We start from the raw sequence: 14,574 nt of genomic DNA, 5'->3' as shown, positions 1-14,574 counted from the left end.
TTAATATAGTATTTTGTAAAAAATACAGATTCTGCTTCACCGCTGTTGTTCAGAAGTTTAAATAACGCTACGTTTAACCGGTAGCACCGCAGTTTCCGCCTTCTTTTGACAGATCTGTTAAGGTGATTGGCTGCAGTAAAAAATTAAGGATGGTCTGTCTGATGATTGGCTTAATAAAAAGTGATTGTCAACGAAAGTGTAGTATCTGATTGGCTGCAGTCGAAAATGATTGACACATGTTCCGCCCTTTAGCCACGCCCACTGTGGGCTCCGGTCTGCAACATTACATAGATGGGGAGTTGAACCCCAGTCTCCCACATGATGTAGTAGCTCACAAGCAGGTAGTAATAGTGGTGTTAGCCACTGTGCCACACCAACCATACCTTTATTTTTAACGATTGCAATATATTCTAAAGGTTTATGCAATGTTTTGTTATTATAAGAAATGACATATTTAAGTGTAAAAGTATAACGTTAGTTCACCTTCATGAGGGAAAAGATGTGACGCCAATTTCAACCAAAATCTGTTAGTTACGTCACATAACTTTTTACACTAATTTCACTAATGTCTCAGGCGTTACGTCAGCACTACACAGTTCAGCAGTTCACTGCGCTGTGTTGGTGAAAGGGGGCTTTAGAACTATGGGGGTTTTAAGAATTTACCTAAAGTGGGCTTAAATAAAATTAGAGATGTGTTAGCTCATATTGTATGGAGTGTAAATGTTAAAATAGCCCATATAATATACATATATAATAAATACAGCGCTACACTGAGAGTCACTGACTGTATTTTAAGCGCTGTAACGGGTTAACCCCCCCCCTCCTCCTGTAGCCCGGTTGGTTTGGTCCAGGCTGCACGCTGCCGCTGTGCACGTGCTGATGTATATACACGCGTTTTTTACGGATATTTAACGTGTCAGTTAAAAACAGAGCGAAATTCGCGTTATTTAGAGAAAAATCCTGAAGTCCGTGGGAATTTAAAGCCTGCGGTGTGTTTAAGAGCCGAACAGCGGCCACAGCAGCGGGTGGCAGCCGGCACAGAGCGAGGGGAAGGCGGACAGTCAGCGTGGCGGCTGCGGCTGCGCCTGCGAGCTAAAGGTAGCCTAACATTGCAGCTGTAACTCATGTTATTATTAGCTGTTTTATCTATTAACTGTGCAAAATACACTTAAATCCGGTTTAAAGGGTCTCTGTTTTTTATGGAAGTGTTTTATCCCAGCCAAAGTCCATTAAACTGATATGCCACGTCACATGCTGACCGGTGGCTTCCCTGCTGTGGTTCAGTAATAAGCTTTAATACAGTAAAAGTCCTGAGAGAGGTTATTTTTCTACAGAATGTTATATTTAATATCACTGTAAGCTTGTTTTTAAGCTTTGTTTTACCCAAATTCTGCACATAAACCTATTGGGTGCTCTCTGCCCACCTTGGAGGATTAAAAAGCCCATGAATTGTTATGGACAAGTATCACTTATTAATTTACAGTGTAGAAAACAAAAATTCTACTGTGCTTTTATATGATGAAGCCACTGCATTATTTGCACAAGACTATTCATTCTCATCCTTCTAGAATAGGGGTGGGCAATATGACCCTATAATAATATCACAATATTTCATGGTATTTTCGTGATAACAATACTCTTGGTGATATGACAAAACACTGAATTAAAAAAATATATATATTTCAAGAAAACACTACTGCAACAAAATGAACATTAAAGTTTAAAAATCTTGAATAAGATTTTTCCCAATTCATTGAATTGATTGATTGATTAAATTTTTATTATTGCACACCCCTAACTTAGATATTAAAACATACAACTTTTTATCAGATTTGTAACGAAGTCAATTATCCAGAATGTAATGATACTGATAATGCACTCCAAATATTTCCATATATCCAGAATTAAAGTATAATAAATGACAAATATAATCTGTCTCCAGTAGATAAATAATGGGAAATGAGAACAGTGTGAATTTTTCTTTTGCTAAAAACAGCAAAAAAGTAATACCCGGGTGTAATGATTAGGGGTGGGTGATATGGCACAATATTTGCATGGACACTTATTTTATGTTGTGAATAAAATAGTTTTAAGTATCTAAATATTAAAGGGGTGCTAAACCCCCTGATTTTAGCTGACTCCACCCTCTAAAAAATGGGATGCGTAGTTTTGGAGGGGCACTGGGTAATGTATGGGTTTAGAGGCAGGGCAGGAGGGAGAACTGATTGGTTGAGCAGCAGCAGCAGCAGTGTGCCTCTGATAGTGGTAAGAACTAGATGGTTGGACGTCAGCAGGAGGACGATATTATTGATTGACTGATTTGCATATTGTAATGTGTCTGCTTACCAAAATGCACGGAAACATCATCCTCACCTATAGCACAGTTGAACCTGAGAGGGCACTGCAGGGGTGGAAATTACAGCAATAAAGTTTTTTAAAGGTTAGGAAATGTTTAGAAAAAATTTAAGCAGGTATGTATAATCACTTCAAAGGATATGGTTTAGGGTTTAGTAGGTTTTTAATTATATTTTGCCAGGCCCTACTGCTAAAATAATAGGACTCTCTGCAGCAGGATGATATGAACCTTTTTCACATTACCCCTACAAGCTCAAATGTTTAATTATTGGGCTTGTATGTAAAAATAGCATGTAATTGTGAGTTTGAAAATAAAACAATGAACGGATTCTAATTTTTTTTTTTAAATAAACAAATATCTGGAAAGTTTGGTGTGCATTTCTATTCAGCCCTATTAAGTCCAATACTTAATAAAATTACAGCTGCAAGTCTTTTGGGGTATGTCTCTACCAGCTTTACACATTCTTAGGCTTAAATGTTTGCCAGTTCTTCTTTGTAAAATGCTTTAAGCGTAGTTGGATTTTGGATGGAGAGCATCTGTGGACAACATTTTACATGTCTTGCAACAGATGCTCAATGGCGTTTAGGTCAGGACTTTAACTGGGTCATTCTCCTAAACTATTCCACTGTAGCTCTGGCTGTATGTTTAGGGTCATTGTCATGCTGGAAGGTGAAGCTCTTTCCCAGTCTCAAGTTTTTTGCAGCCACCAACAGGTTTTCTTTCAGGATTTCATCCAGTTTCACTGTCCCTGCTGAAGAAAAGCATGTCTGCAGCATGATGCTGCCACCACCAAGTTTCACAGTGGGGATGGTGTGTTCAGGGTGATGTGTGGTGTTAAGTTGTCTGATATACATAGAACTTTGTATTTGAAAAGGGTAATCTTTGGTTTTATGTAAGCAGTGCACCTTTGACCATAGGCCTCTCGGCAGCTTCTTTAATTACTTTTCTTACATTTTCATATATGACATTTAGGTGATGCTCTTATCCAAAACGCCTTACAAGGATATTCCTATCACAGACTAATGGTTAAAGTAATGTAGTGTTAATAGTCTTTGCCATGGACTTTTATTGGTGTAGAGCAGTATAGTCACCCAGATTGGTTTTAACCAATGAACCCCAGTCATCCACATGATGTTTTTCTTACTGTCATGCAGTGGTGTTATCCACTGTGCCATTTAATTTTTTTAAACTTGTCAGTTTTTAAGCTTGTCGGTTTTCTAACAGTGTCTTCCATTTTCAGATAATGGATTGAACAATGCTGTGAGATGTCCATAACTTATGAACTTATGTGTCAATATGACCCAGAGGAGTGGTAGGATGTCTGGCATAGAAACTTTTTTCAGGTTCTTTAGGAGAATACATTTCTTTAATGCACTTTTTTGTGTCCTGTCTAAACAGGTGTCCTCAGTGTTTCTCTGTGTGTGTTGAGGCTGACCGTCCGTCACCATGCGGAAGTGTAAGAACTGCGGAGGGACGAATATTGATGTGGATCAGACACGTGGAGATGCCGTGTGTATGGGCTGCGGCTCCGTGTTGGAGGACAACATCATAGTTTCTGAGGTAACCTTCGTGGAGAACAGCGGCGGGGGATCGTCTGCTGTCGGACAGTTCGTGGCATCAGACGGTGAGTGGCTCTTCCAGTTCCCTCACTGATAGAAAATCCATTGTAAGATTATTTAAGTTTATTTATATAGCACCTTTCCCACGGAGTAAGACAAATAAAAACAAGCATATAAAAAAGTGATACAGGACTTTTTTTTATAATGGCAAACAGGAAATAAACAATCATGATTACTATGAATAAAATAGTAAATACAAAGCAAAATAAGATATTAAACAAAGTAAAGACAAGTTACAAGAAAAAAAGTCCAGTTGATTTAATAAGTTAGTATTTTGAACTGAAATAAGAGCATTAAAAGCCCTAAAATCCCTAGTACACTCCCTTCATAATATGCTGATGAGTGAAAGGTAATGTAAACAGCCTCCTCTGCTGGTTAAATTATGTACTGCAGTTCAGCAGGTCTGGTTTTAACATTTTAGTTACTGATTCTAAATTATCTATTGTTTTTCACAGAACTCCGTGGTCCTCCAGTAATTTTATTTCTCTGAGTTTTGTCTCCTCCCATTTAATAAAATAGCTATTTGTCCACTGCCATGCACTGTAATTACCGACTGGTGTATGTAGGTTAGGCTTAGAGCATAAGAGTAAATGAAATATCTCCTTTTGGTATATTGTGGAGTTTTTAATAAGTTCTTTTTAAGAATGTTAAGATGCTTTGAGATGCTTATTATGCATGTCTGATTTTGTCTGATCTATTATAAATATTGTGCATTGTGAAAACTTCTTTAAAGAGACATTAAGGGGGGAGGTTGCAGGTTCGAATCACCGCTCATGCAGCTTTGCCATCAAGCTGCCAATGCTCAGAGGGAGCATAATTGGCCCTTCTCCCTCCGGGTGGGTAAATGGCGCACTCCAAAGGGTGATGTCCGCAGCACAGGGCATCTGTGAGCTGATGTATCGGAACCGAGTCGCTGCGCTTTCCTCCAAGCACACTGTGTTGCTCCTCAGCAATGCTGCATCAACAGCAGCTCGAAAAGAGGCGGTTGCTGACCCTCCTGGTGTTTTGGCATCATTAGTGTGTTGGGTAATTGGCTGAGCAAAATTGGGGAGTAAACGGGAAATAAATGATTTAAAAGAGCCATTAAACCCTAAACCATATTTGTTTCATTAATAGCTGAAATGTTTTTAAGAAGCAATAAAACTTACAAGCCCTGCTTAATTGTTTTATGAACCTTTCTTAACCTTTAAAAAATATTTGATCTGCAGCACCCTATCAGGTTCAACTGTGCTATAGGCATTAATGATGTGTTTGTGTACTTTGGTAAGCAGACACATCACAATATGCAGATCAGTCAGTCGATAATACCGCCCAATACCAGACTTGAAAACGGGAGGATCAGTGAGTTTTTAGACTTTTTCGGTCACATGACATAATGTTTTAACAATGTTACAATGTTGTGTTTACACTGACCTCCATGGAAATGTGCACCCAAAGTGTAATTACGGTGCGTGATAGTAGACAAATAACTATTTTATTGATGAATTACCAGTGAGTTCAGCAAAAAACAGTAGGTAATTCAAACTGTAATTTTCTCAGAGGACGTCTGAGAAAAACACATAAATAGTCGTTATGAATGGGGATAAAAAGCACAGAGGACCCCTCATAAAAGAGACAAATTACCCCTGAACCCCCTGAGAAACTTATCCTGTCCGGATAGGGCTTTAGAAGGGTTAATCAAGGAGTATTTTAAGTCGTTTACATATATATAATATTATATAATATAATATTGTTTTAAAGAGGCAGACACAGTGTCCCTCAAATGAACTAATGTTGCTCAGGGGGTGTTCCTCCTGAATCTGTGTAAGATTAATGCTGCCTTTACCTTTTCCAGAACACAACGAGCAGCTTTGATGGTTTCCTTGCTATTTGCAAGTCAAAGTAACTCGAAAGCACTTTCACAGCAACACGCATCTAATCTTAGAACTGTCTGGATCCAGTGAGGTCTGCGTTCTGCACTCTTCACACTCCTCCAGGGAAAAGAAGCACAGAAATGTTGAAATTATGAGCTGTAACAAGACATCTGACCAGCAGAGGGTGATAAGAGACCTTTAGTACAGTGTGTATGATGGAAAATGAAGACTATTTAAAACAAAAGCACTAATATCTGGTTGATTGCATTTGGGCTTATTGATCAATCATGGGCCTTAATTTTTTTATTAAAGTGATTTAAGAATGTGAGTGGAGTACAGTTAGGAATTCAGTCTGTTGTAATCGGATTTTATGCAGATTTGATCTCTGATATGCTTTTGACATAAGAAGATGCCTTATTTCCACATATTTTAAATGTAACATTGTGAATTATTGCTGATTTTATTTGTGTGTATTCTTTTAATGCAGCTAGTGGAAATGCCCCTTCTTTGGGAGGCAACTTTACTGGGATGGGAAAGGAGTCCAGAGCCCAGACGCTACAGAATGGTGAGTGGTCAAGAGATCATTCAGCAGCTGTGTTATATCTGTTCATGGTCTTTGTGTTTAGGTTTAGGCTTTTATTTCTATGTGAATACAGTACTGTTTAGAAAATATTGACATTTTTAAAAACACTATTAATAATTATTTGTAATAATTGGTGTCAGACATTTATTTATTTATTTAGTGTTATGTTTAAACCACACCCACTAGGTTGTAGTGCAGAGGTCACTAATAGGCGGACTGCGGTCCGGGTCCGGACCCAAACGTTGTCCAATGCGGACCCAAACCGATAAACTACTGAGAAGGATTTAATTGTATACGTGCTTTGCGGTGCAGTAAATCACAGACCAATCACGTGTGTTGTAAGATCACCAAAAGCTCTTCTCTGCCACTCAGATCTGTGCAGACATGGTAAGGAAAAAATAAGTAAATAAACAGACCGCTCCTCACGTGGGATCGAACGCGTGTTGTCAGGGTCGTGGTCCCGCTGCTCCGGCTGTTGAATTGGGACGCAGCCATGAAAAACCGCCCTTTATAAGGAGAGGGAGCCCAAGACTGGGCGGAAAAACGAGAACGGGCAAAAGACTAAAGTCACGCAGAGCGTGACAGAGAGACAGAGGAGGAATGTAAACAAAATCTGTCCAGAGAGGTATTTTTTATTATTATTATATATTTTTAGTATAGTTTAAACAACCTTGTCCAAACTACGGCCAGCGGGCCATTTGCGGCCCGTTTCCTTTTTGGAGCGGCCCGCGAGGTATTTTAGAAATAGAATGAAAGTTGGCCCGCTGTTAAGCAGGTTTTTATAATGTGAGATTGAAAGTTTGAACGCTAGGTGTCAGAAACGGGCCAAAGAGTCTAAAAGCGGAGACAGTGAAGTTGTTGTGCAAAAAAACGGGCCAAAGAGTCTAAAAGCGGCGAGAGTGCGCACTTATAGCGCAGAAAAACGGGCCAAAGAGTCTAAAAGTGGAGAGAGTGCGCACTTATAGCACAGAAAAAAGAGCCAAAGAGTCTAAAAGAGTCAGTTGTAATGCAGAAAAACAGGCCAAAGAGTCTAAAAGTTGCCGTAATTAAGGAGTTTAATATTAATAGACATCATGAAATGAAACATCAATTTAAAAAAATCTTAGTTTACACAACACTGTAAAAGATAGATAAAGATAGTAAGTCAAGTAAAATGGTGTGTAAATGAAAGTAATCAGGAAAATGTATTATTTAAAGTGGTATATTTCATTATTTGTTTTATTAGTCTGTGGCCCATGTCTTTAAATATATTTCTCCTTCTGACCCCCAACAAAAAAAGTTTGGACACCCCTGCCTTACAGGATATAGCACTGAATCATAACACAAGTTAAAAATCGGTCCGGACCTTGGCCTGACAAAATTTTGTCTAACTGGACCATACTGAGTTCTAATTAAAAACCCCTGTTGTAGTGTAATACTCTTTGATTAGATCCCACTGTTCTGATTGGGTAAACAATATTTTATAAATATGACACATTTTCCTAAAACATTATTTAAACAATACCTGTATACTAGTGCATCTTAAAAAAAACACCCTATTCATTCCCTATCTCCTCAACTTACCCCAAAAGTACTGGATGGAGATCAATCATTTCAGAGAACTCCGATCCACTGCTCCACAGCTCCACAGTGCTGGGGGGCTTTATACCCTTCTATTCTATGTCTGACAGTGGCTGAAGTTTATAATATAATCTCTGGGAAATTGCTGTTCTTATATTTTTAGCGTGCCCAGTAACATGTTCTGGCAGGCTAAGCCCTAACAGTTTACTGTAATTTACATCATTACTGCACAGAACAACAGATTAAAATCAATACAATAAACAGCAGGCTTCCTTTCAGTCTGGTTTGTGTTTACAGTACTGAGTACAGTTCCCTTTGGGTTGTCTTACAAGATGAAAATGAAAACAGTTATCCTAGTCAAAATGAGCTTCATCAGGAATATTATATTATTTTTTTATAAGCACTTAGGATGAATGGATGTTTGTACAAAAATGGGAAAATACTAGATTTTAAATAATAAAATATTGAAATAATATATATAAACTACTAAAAGCTATGTTTTCCTTATTATTTAATGTCTGCCCTGAGATTTGAATGTATTAACAAGGGAATAAACCAAATCAAACACTACACAGATCACATGACATTTCACAAAATATCCAAGCATTTAAATGGCTTATAGTGATTTAAAACACAAATTAAAGAGGAAATCAAAGTACTCTTTTCTTCAGCTTTGCCATCAAGCTGCCGGCACTCAGAGGGAGTAAAATTGGCCCTGCTCCCGCCGGGTGGGTAGATGGCGCTCTCTCCTCACATCACTCCTAGGGTGATATCCACAGCACAGGGCGTCTGTGAGCTGATGTATCGGAACTGAGTCGCTGCGTTTTCCTCCGAGCGCGCTGTGATGCTGCTCGGCAATGCTGCATCAGCAGCAGCTCGAAAAGAAGCAGTGGCTGACTTCACATGTATCGGAGGAAGCAAGTGTTAGTCTTCGCCCTCCTGGTGTGTTGGGGCATTATTAGTGATAGGAGGAGTCCTAATGAGTGGGTTGGGTAATTGGCCACGTAAATTGGGTAAAAAAAAAAAAAATACTCTTTTCTTCCAAGTGGGAGTGAACGTGGGGATTTTATGGTTAAAATAGCTTTTGAGATATTTCTTTTCAATTACTTTATGTTAATTTAGTAATTTTTTAAATAAATTAAACAAAGAATCTTAGTAGAAAAATGGTTGTAATTCCTAAATGATTCATAGGATACTTTTGTTAAACCTAAAAATCTACACTTCAATTCTACCTCATTTAATTCATAAGTTCATAAACTCAGGGTTGTGTTCTGCAGAGCCAAAATCATGACAATTGTCTTGCTGTGCAAATATTAATGGACTTAACTGTAAAGATGTAAAGTATTTTGTTCTGTGAGCTGAAGTGCTGGACTCTCATTGTGTATCAGGTTGGTGGTGATGAAATGTTCTGGCAGTGGTGTGCAGTGAGGCCCTTCTAACCCTTCAGAGAAGGGGTGACAAAAAGTGCATGTAAATCATTACATAATTTTTTATCAGGAAGTATATAATATCATTATTGTAAGTGTAAGCATTTATTTTATAAATGAACTAAAATAAAAAAACAGCAACTAATTCACAGCATTGGTCTGTGTTTTTCAGTTGCTATAGGACTCTTATCTGACTGACAGTGGTAGTCAAATAATCAGAGCTTTTTTAAATGGCTTCTGCCCACGTGACTGCGTGACCCTTCTCCTGATTTTGAGAAGAGTGTAATAAGGATTCTATTAGAAAATTCATAGGACATTCTAACCAATCATATTCATGATTTTCACTCCGGGGGCGGGGGCAATGACTGTCTAACCCCTTATTTTTGCTCGGACGATATTAATAAAATATTAAGCTAACTATCATGGAAATAAGACAGATATTGTGTCATATTATATTAAAAGGCCTTAAGGACTAAGTAATAGGCTGGCTGACTGGTGAGTTTTATGTGTACTTAATGTTTTGGCTGCTCTGGCGTCCTGTAGGCATACAAATGAGTGATATGTGTTGAACAGCTGTACTTGTAGGAAAATTAAACAATGATTGTTGTGATCTATTGTGTACTTTTGTGGTTTGTAGCTGTATTTGTGGGCTGTTGATGTGTATACAGAGAATATCTAGTTTATTGTAGTATTTATTAATGTGTTGGTCGGGGGGGGGGGGGGGGGGGGGTACCCACTATATTCACTGCACGTCACTGTGTTCTGGGGTAATACTTAAACCTATAAAACATCACAGGCAATATCCAGTGCAGAAATTATGATTGACGTCATGTTCATTTATTGTATTGGGTTGGGTTTTTTGATAATCGTGACTGGCCTAACCCCTAGTAATGTTTCCATGCTATTACCAGTAATCAGTGTGACCAGTTCTGTTTGAGCTAATGGGAAGTGTGGTGTCTGAGATCATAAATGCTGGATGATGGGAAGTGCGTGGAAACGTTTCTTCCCTTTAACTCTGATGATTAATTTCATTTATGGAAGCTGATGATGAAGTCAGAGCTGAGCTGAGTTTATCTGAGGTGTGGTGTGTTATGTGGGAAAGAGGGGCGCGTCAGGTGTGTGTGTGTGTGTGTGTGTGAGCGAGAGAGAGAGAGAGAGTGTGTACAAACATATGCTTGTCTAAGTGTTTAGGAGGGGTTGCTCATGCTGGTTGTGAAAGCAGTTAGGTGTGTGGGCAGTTATGTGTGTTGTGTGGTAATCATTGAATCACCTCGTTCAGACAGACGCATGGCTGTGTGTGTGTTTGTGTGTGTGTGTGTGTGTGTGTGTGTGTTCATTCTAGTAGAAGGAGAGCATATGGAGGACCTCTTTATTGTGAGCGTTTGTGAGTGCAGGCACGTACGTGTGTGTGTGATTAAGGGCCCGCAGTCTGTGTTGAGATTTATTGGGGAGTGTGTGAGTGTGTGAGTGTGTGAGTGTGTGAGTGTGTGAGTGTGTGAGTGTGTGAGTGTGTGAGTGTGTGAGTGTGTGAGTGTGTGCTGGGAGAACAAGAGAGCTCTGTGTGGTTGGAAGTTTGTATAAATAGCCCAGGGCTTCTGCTCAGTGCCATTTTTCAGTCTCTCACATCCTCCATAAACCCCCATAAAGAGTTAGTGTTAAGAGATGCTGTTAGAGCAGCGCGGTTCACTTACTCACTTCTAATCATTACTGATGAAGACTCACTCAGCATTAGTAATAATTATGCATAAATATTGCTTAAAAAGTTGGATGATGTATTAATTAAACTTCAGAAAAGCAGAAAGTCTGGATGGGACCTAAATAAATGTAAAAATATAAATAAATAAGTGAATGCAAAAATAGTGGCAGCCATAAGGAAGTGTCTGTATGCAATGTTCTTTATAAGGAACAATAATTGAGTAAATCTCCAAACTAGGGCTGCAACAATTAGTCGATATAATCGGCAATGTCGATTATAAAAAAAAAATTGTCGACTCCAAATGTTCGTTGTCAACTAATCTTTAATTTGCAGCACTACACAAAGTGCTTAGGACACTTAACTTGGTCTACAAAAGGTCTCCAAAAGTGCCCAAACACAACATCTGGCCCGTGAGGTTGTTTTAACTATAATGAACGATAAATTATTAAAAAAACGCTCGGCGTGACATTTTTCTGCCTTATCTTGGGCTTCCTATCTCCTTATAAGGGCGTTTTTTCTCCGGGCGTGTCCCAATTCACTAGCCAGGGCAGCAGTAGTGTATTGGACTGCATTTATTTATTTATTTATTTATTGTCTGAAGGGGTCCTATGGTATCCTTAGGTTACTTTTTGTAGTACTGTCCCTGCATACAATGAGAACTCCATAAGGCCTGCCTGGTGTTTTGAAAATGTGCTAACTTAGACAACCAGCTATTACAGTTTGGTTCTACTCAGAGTGTTGCAGATTCTTCCACCTGCCCAGATTGGCACCAGATCATCAAAGTCATATTAGCAGATGCACATCATTCATATGAAAGTATGTTTAGTGGTGAATGACTAAATATAGAAGGAATAAACTAAAAACTTAAACAGTAAATAAAATGTAGTCATTTCCCGTGATGTCCGTAACACTTTTTTATTGGTAAAAAGTAATCGAACAAGTTGCTACTTCCAATCTTGTAATCAGAATAAAGTTGCCTATCCAAGTCACTGTTACTTTTTGTCATTTTCTTATGTAAAAAGATAATATAGCGTCCGGCTGGAAGCATGAAAAGGACTGATGAAAAACACGTTTACAGTCGTCGCTTTATTACTGAAATTATCAGCTGCAACTACACCAAAATAACAGGCTAGTGAGCAAACATGCTAACAGGCTAAAACTAGCAAATAATCCATAAAGTGAGAAAGTTAAAAGGAGTAATCAATAATAAAATTAAAGGCTCCATATTGTACCCCCTTATTAAAATGTTTAATGGCAGCGTGTCGATAAACCAACTCTGCCGTTCCAGAAATGACTTCTGACCTATGTTAGCCTTAGCTTTCATTATCTAACAGTCATCATTGTTGTTGCTGTTTTTTTTATAGCCAAGCGGAACATAAACCACCTGGGTCACCAGCTGCAGATGAACCAGCACTGCTTAAACACGGCCTTCAACTTCTACAAGATGGCGCTGTGCAAGCGGCTGACCCGAGGACGCAAATCTGCCCACGTCATCGCAGCCTGCCTGTACCTGGTGTGCAGGACGGAGGGGACACCTCGTATCCTTTGGGAAAGAAGGGGAAAGAATAAAATACGGGCAGAGGAAGGAGGCGTGGATTTAATAGGTCGTTCATTGGTGAGTGAGGTTTTTAGGTTGGGATGTGCAGAAAGGGTTTCAGTGGCTGTTATACAGATTTAAAAGTGGCTGCAGTTTTAAACAGTCTGGGATAATGAGAGTGACTTGCTCTGGAGTCAGTGGCGAGGGAATAACATTTATTTAAAGAAAAAACTAAACTCTGGGAGTTTGGGCCAATCCCATTTAAACACCCCTTTTCCCTACCACTTAGCCCTATCTTTATTAAGGTATACTGGTTCTCGTTGCATTAGAAGATTATGGTGAAGTGTAAGGGCTACATGGCATCCAAAAGTAGATTTCTTTTTTTTTTAATGGCACACTTCAAACATAGGGTTATTAAAAATCCCTGTCAATATGGCAAAAAGCATTATGATAACCATTGCATTATATTGAGTTTTATACATTTTAGTATTAGAGGTGGGAGTCACAAGGCATCTTACAATATGATACTATCACAATGCACTGCCCATGATGATAATGAGATCATGATACTGTGAAAACAAAATTGTAATTCTTAAAAAAATATAGAAATATTTTAGTCAAACGAGAGCTGGATGTTAATCTACAGAGATTTATCTGCTGAAAACTGTTTATTTGGGTGAGTAAATCACTTATGTTTATGTACAGCAAGCTTAGATTTCCAGATTTCCACTAAGGCTGAGCGCATTAGCATTAGCATTAGCAGCTAACCGCTTGCAATAAAACCACCAAGTGTTCCAGTAAGCCAGAGTGATATCAGCTAGCGGTTTGGTTGCTTGTTTTAACAGAGCAAACTCGGCTAAAAATTTTCACCTCTGAAAATTTCAGACACTTCAATCACACTTCAATCACATCAATATATATGTATATATATCAATATATGGCTAATGCATATCCCACCCACCCACACACTACATATCACTCTGAACATAAGCAGCTATTAACACTGGAGAGATGTGTTAAATTAGGAAAGCAGATTAGCCCTGCATGAAGCTAATCCTGATGCTTTTTATGAAATAATTGAGCTCTTGGTTGAAGTGTGTTTTGATGTGGTCACCGAAATGGACTGTGAACCTGGTGGAGCAATCTGTCTATTATGCGAACACAGCAATTCTAATTCCATCTGAATGAAACAGGATACAACTATTCTGCTGTACTAGATAACCAATCAATGACTGTTTTAGAATACACATTATTATAAGTTTTCTAAATGTGTACTTTATTTAAGAGACTGCTTTAGTTTCTGAATCAGTACCTCTGATATTACTATTTATAGGTTTATGTTTGAGTAAAAGGAACATTGTTCTTTTATTCTATAAACTACGGACAAGATTTCTCCCAAATTCCAAATAAAATAAATTGTCATTCAGAGCATTTATTTGCAGAAAATGAGAAATGGCTGAAATACCAAAAAAGATGTAGAGCTTTCAGACCTCAAATAATGCAAATAAAAACAAGTTCAAATTCATAAAGTTTTAAGAGCTCTAAAATTTTTTTTTGTAAAATAAACCTGGTTTTTAATCACAGTTTTCATGCATCTTGGCATGTTCTCCTCCACAAGTCTTACACACAGCTTTTGGATAACTTTATGCCACTCCTGGTGCAAAAATTCAAGCAGTTCAGTTTGGTTTGATGGATTGGTTTTATGGCTCATCCATCTTTCTCTTGATTATATTCCAGAGGTTTTCAATTTAGTCAAATTAAGGAAACTCAAGGAATTTTTAAGTTGTCTCATCTTTTGTCCAGAGCTGTATGTAATTTATAAAGTGAAAGACATTCCAAACTCCAAGCACAGTGAGTACTACCTTTCAGTGCAGCAATATATATGTATAAAATAAAACAGATGAGGTAGATGCAGTAGCTAATTTTTTTATTTTTTAGAACAA

At 38.2% G+C, this 14,574-nt stretch overlaps 1 protein-coding gene across 1 annotated transcript in view; it reads left to right on the top strand.

The window, feature by feature from the left end:
- The first annotated feature begins 834 nt into the window (after positions 1-834).
- brf1a (BRF1 RNA polymerase III transcription initiation factor subunit a) overlaps positions 835-14,574 on the top strand; it is a 98,688-nt gene continuing 84,948 nt past the window's right edge. Inside the window, exons 1-4 of the mRNA XM_022685091.2 lie at positions 835-1,098; positions 3,755-3,980; positions 6,316-6,393; positions 12,459-12,632. Coding sequence (XP_022540812.2) covers positions 3,803-3,980; positions 6,316-6,393; positions 12,459-12,632 — 430 coding nt within the window. The 5' untranslated portion in view covers positions 835-1,098; positions 3,755-3,802. The remainder of the gene's footprint in view (positions 1,099-3,754; positions 3,981-6,315; positions 6,394-12,458; positions 12,633-14,574) is intronic.

Source organism: Astyanax mexicanus, chromosome 7 (assembly GCF_023375975.1).
Source record: "Astyanax mexicanus isolate ESR-SI-001 chromosome 7, AstMex3_surface, whole genome shotgun sequence".
Taxonomy (NCBI): domain Eukaryota; kingdom Metazoa; phylum Chordata; class Actinopteri; order Characiformes; family Acestrorhamphidae; genus Astyanax; species Astyanax mexicanus.
Note: the sequence above shows the minus strand (reverse complement) of the source record. Positions and strands in the feature narration are given on the sequence as shown.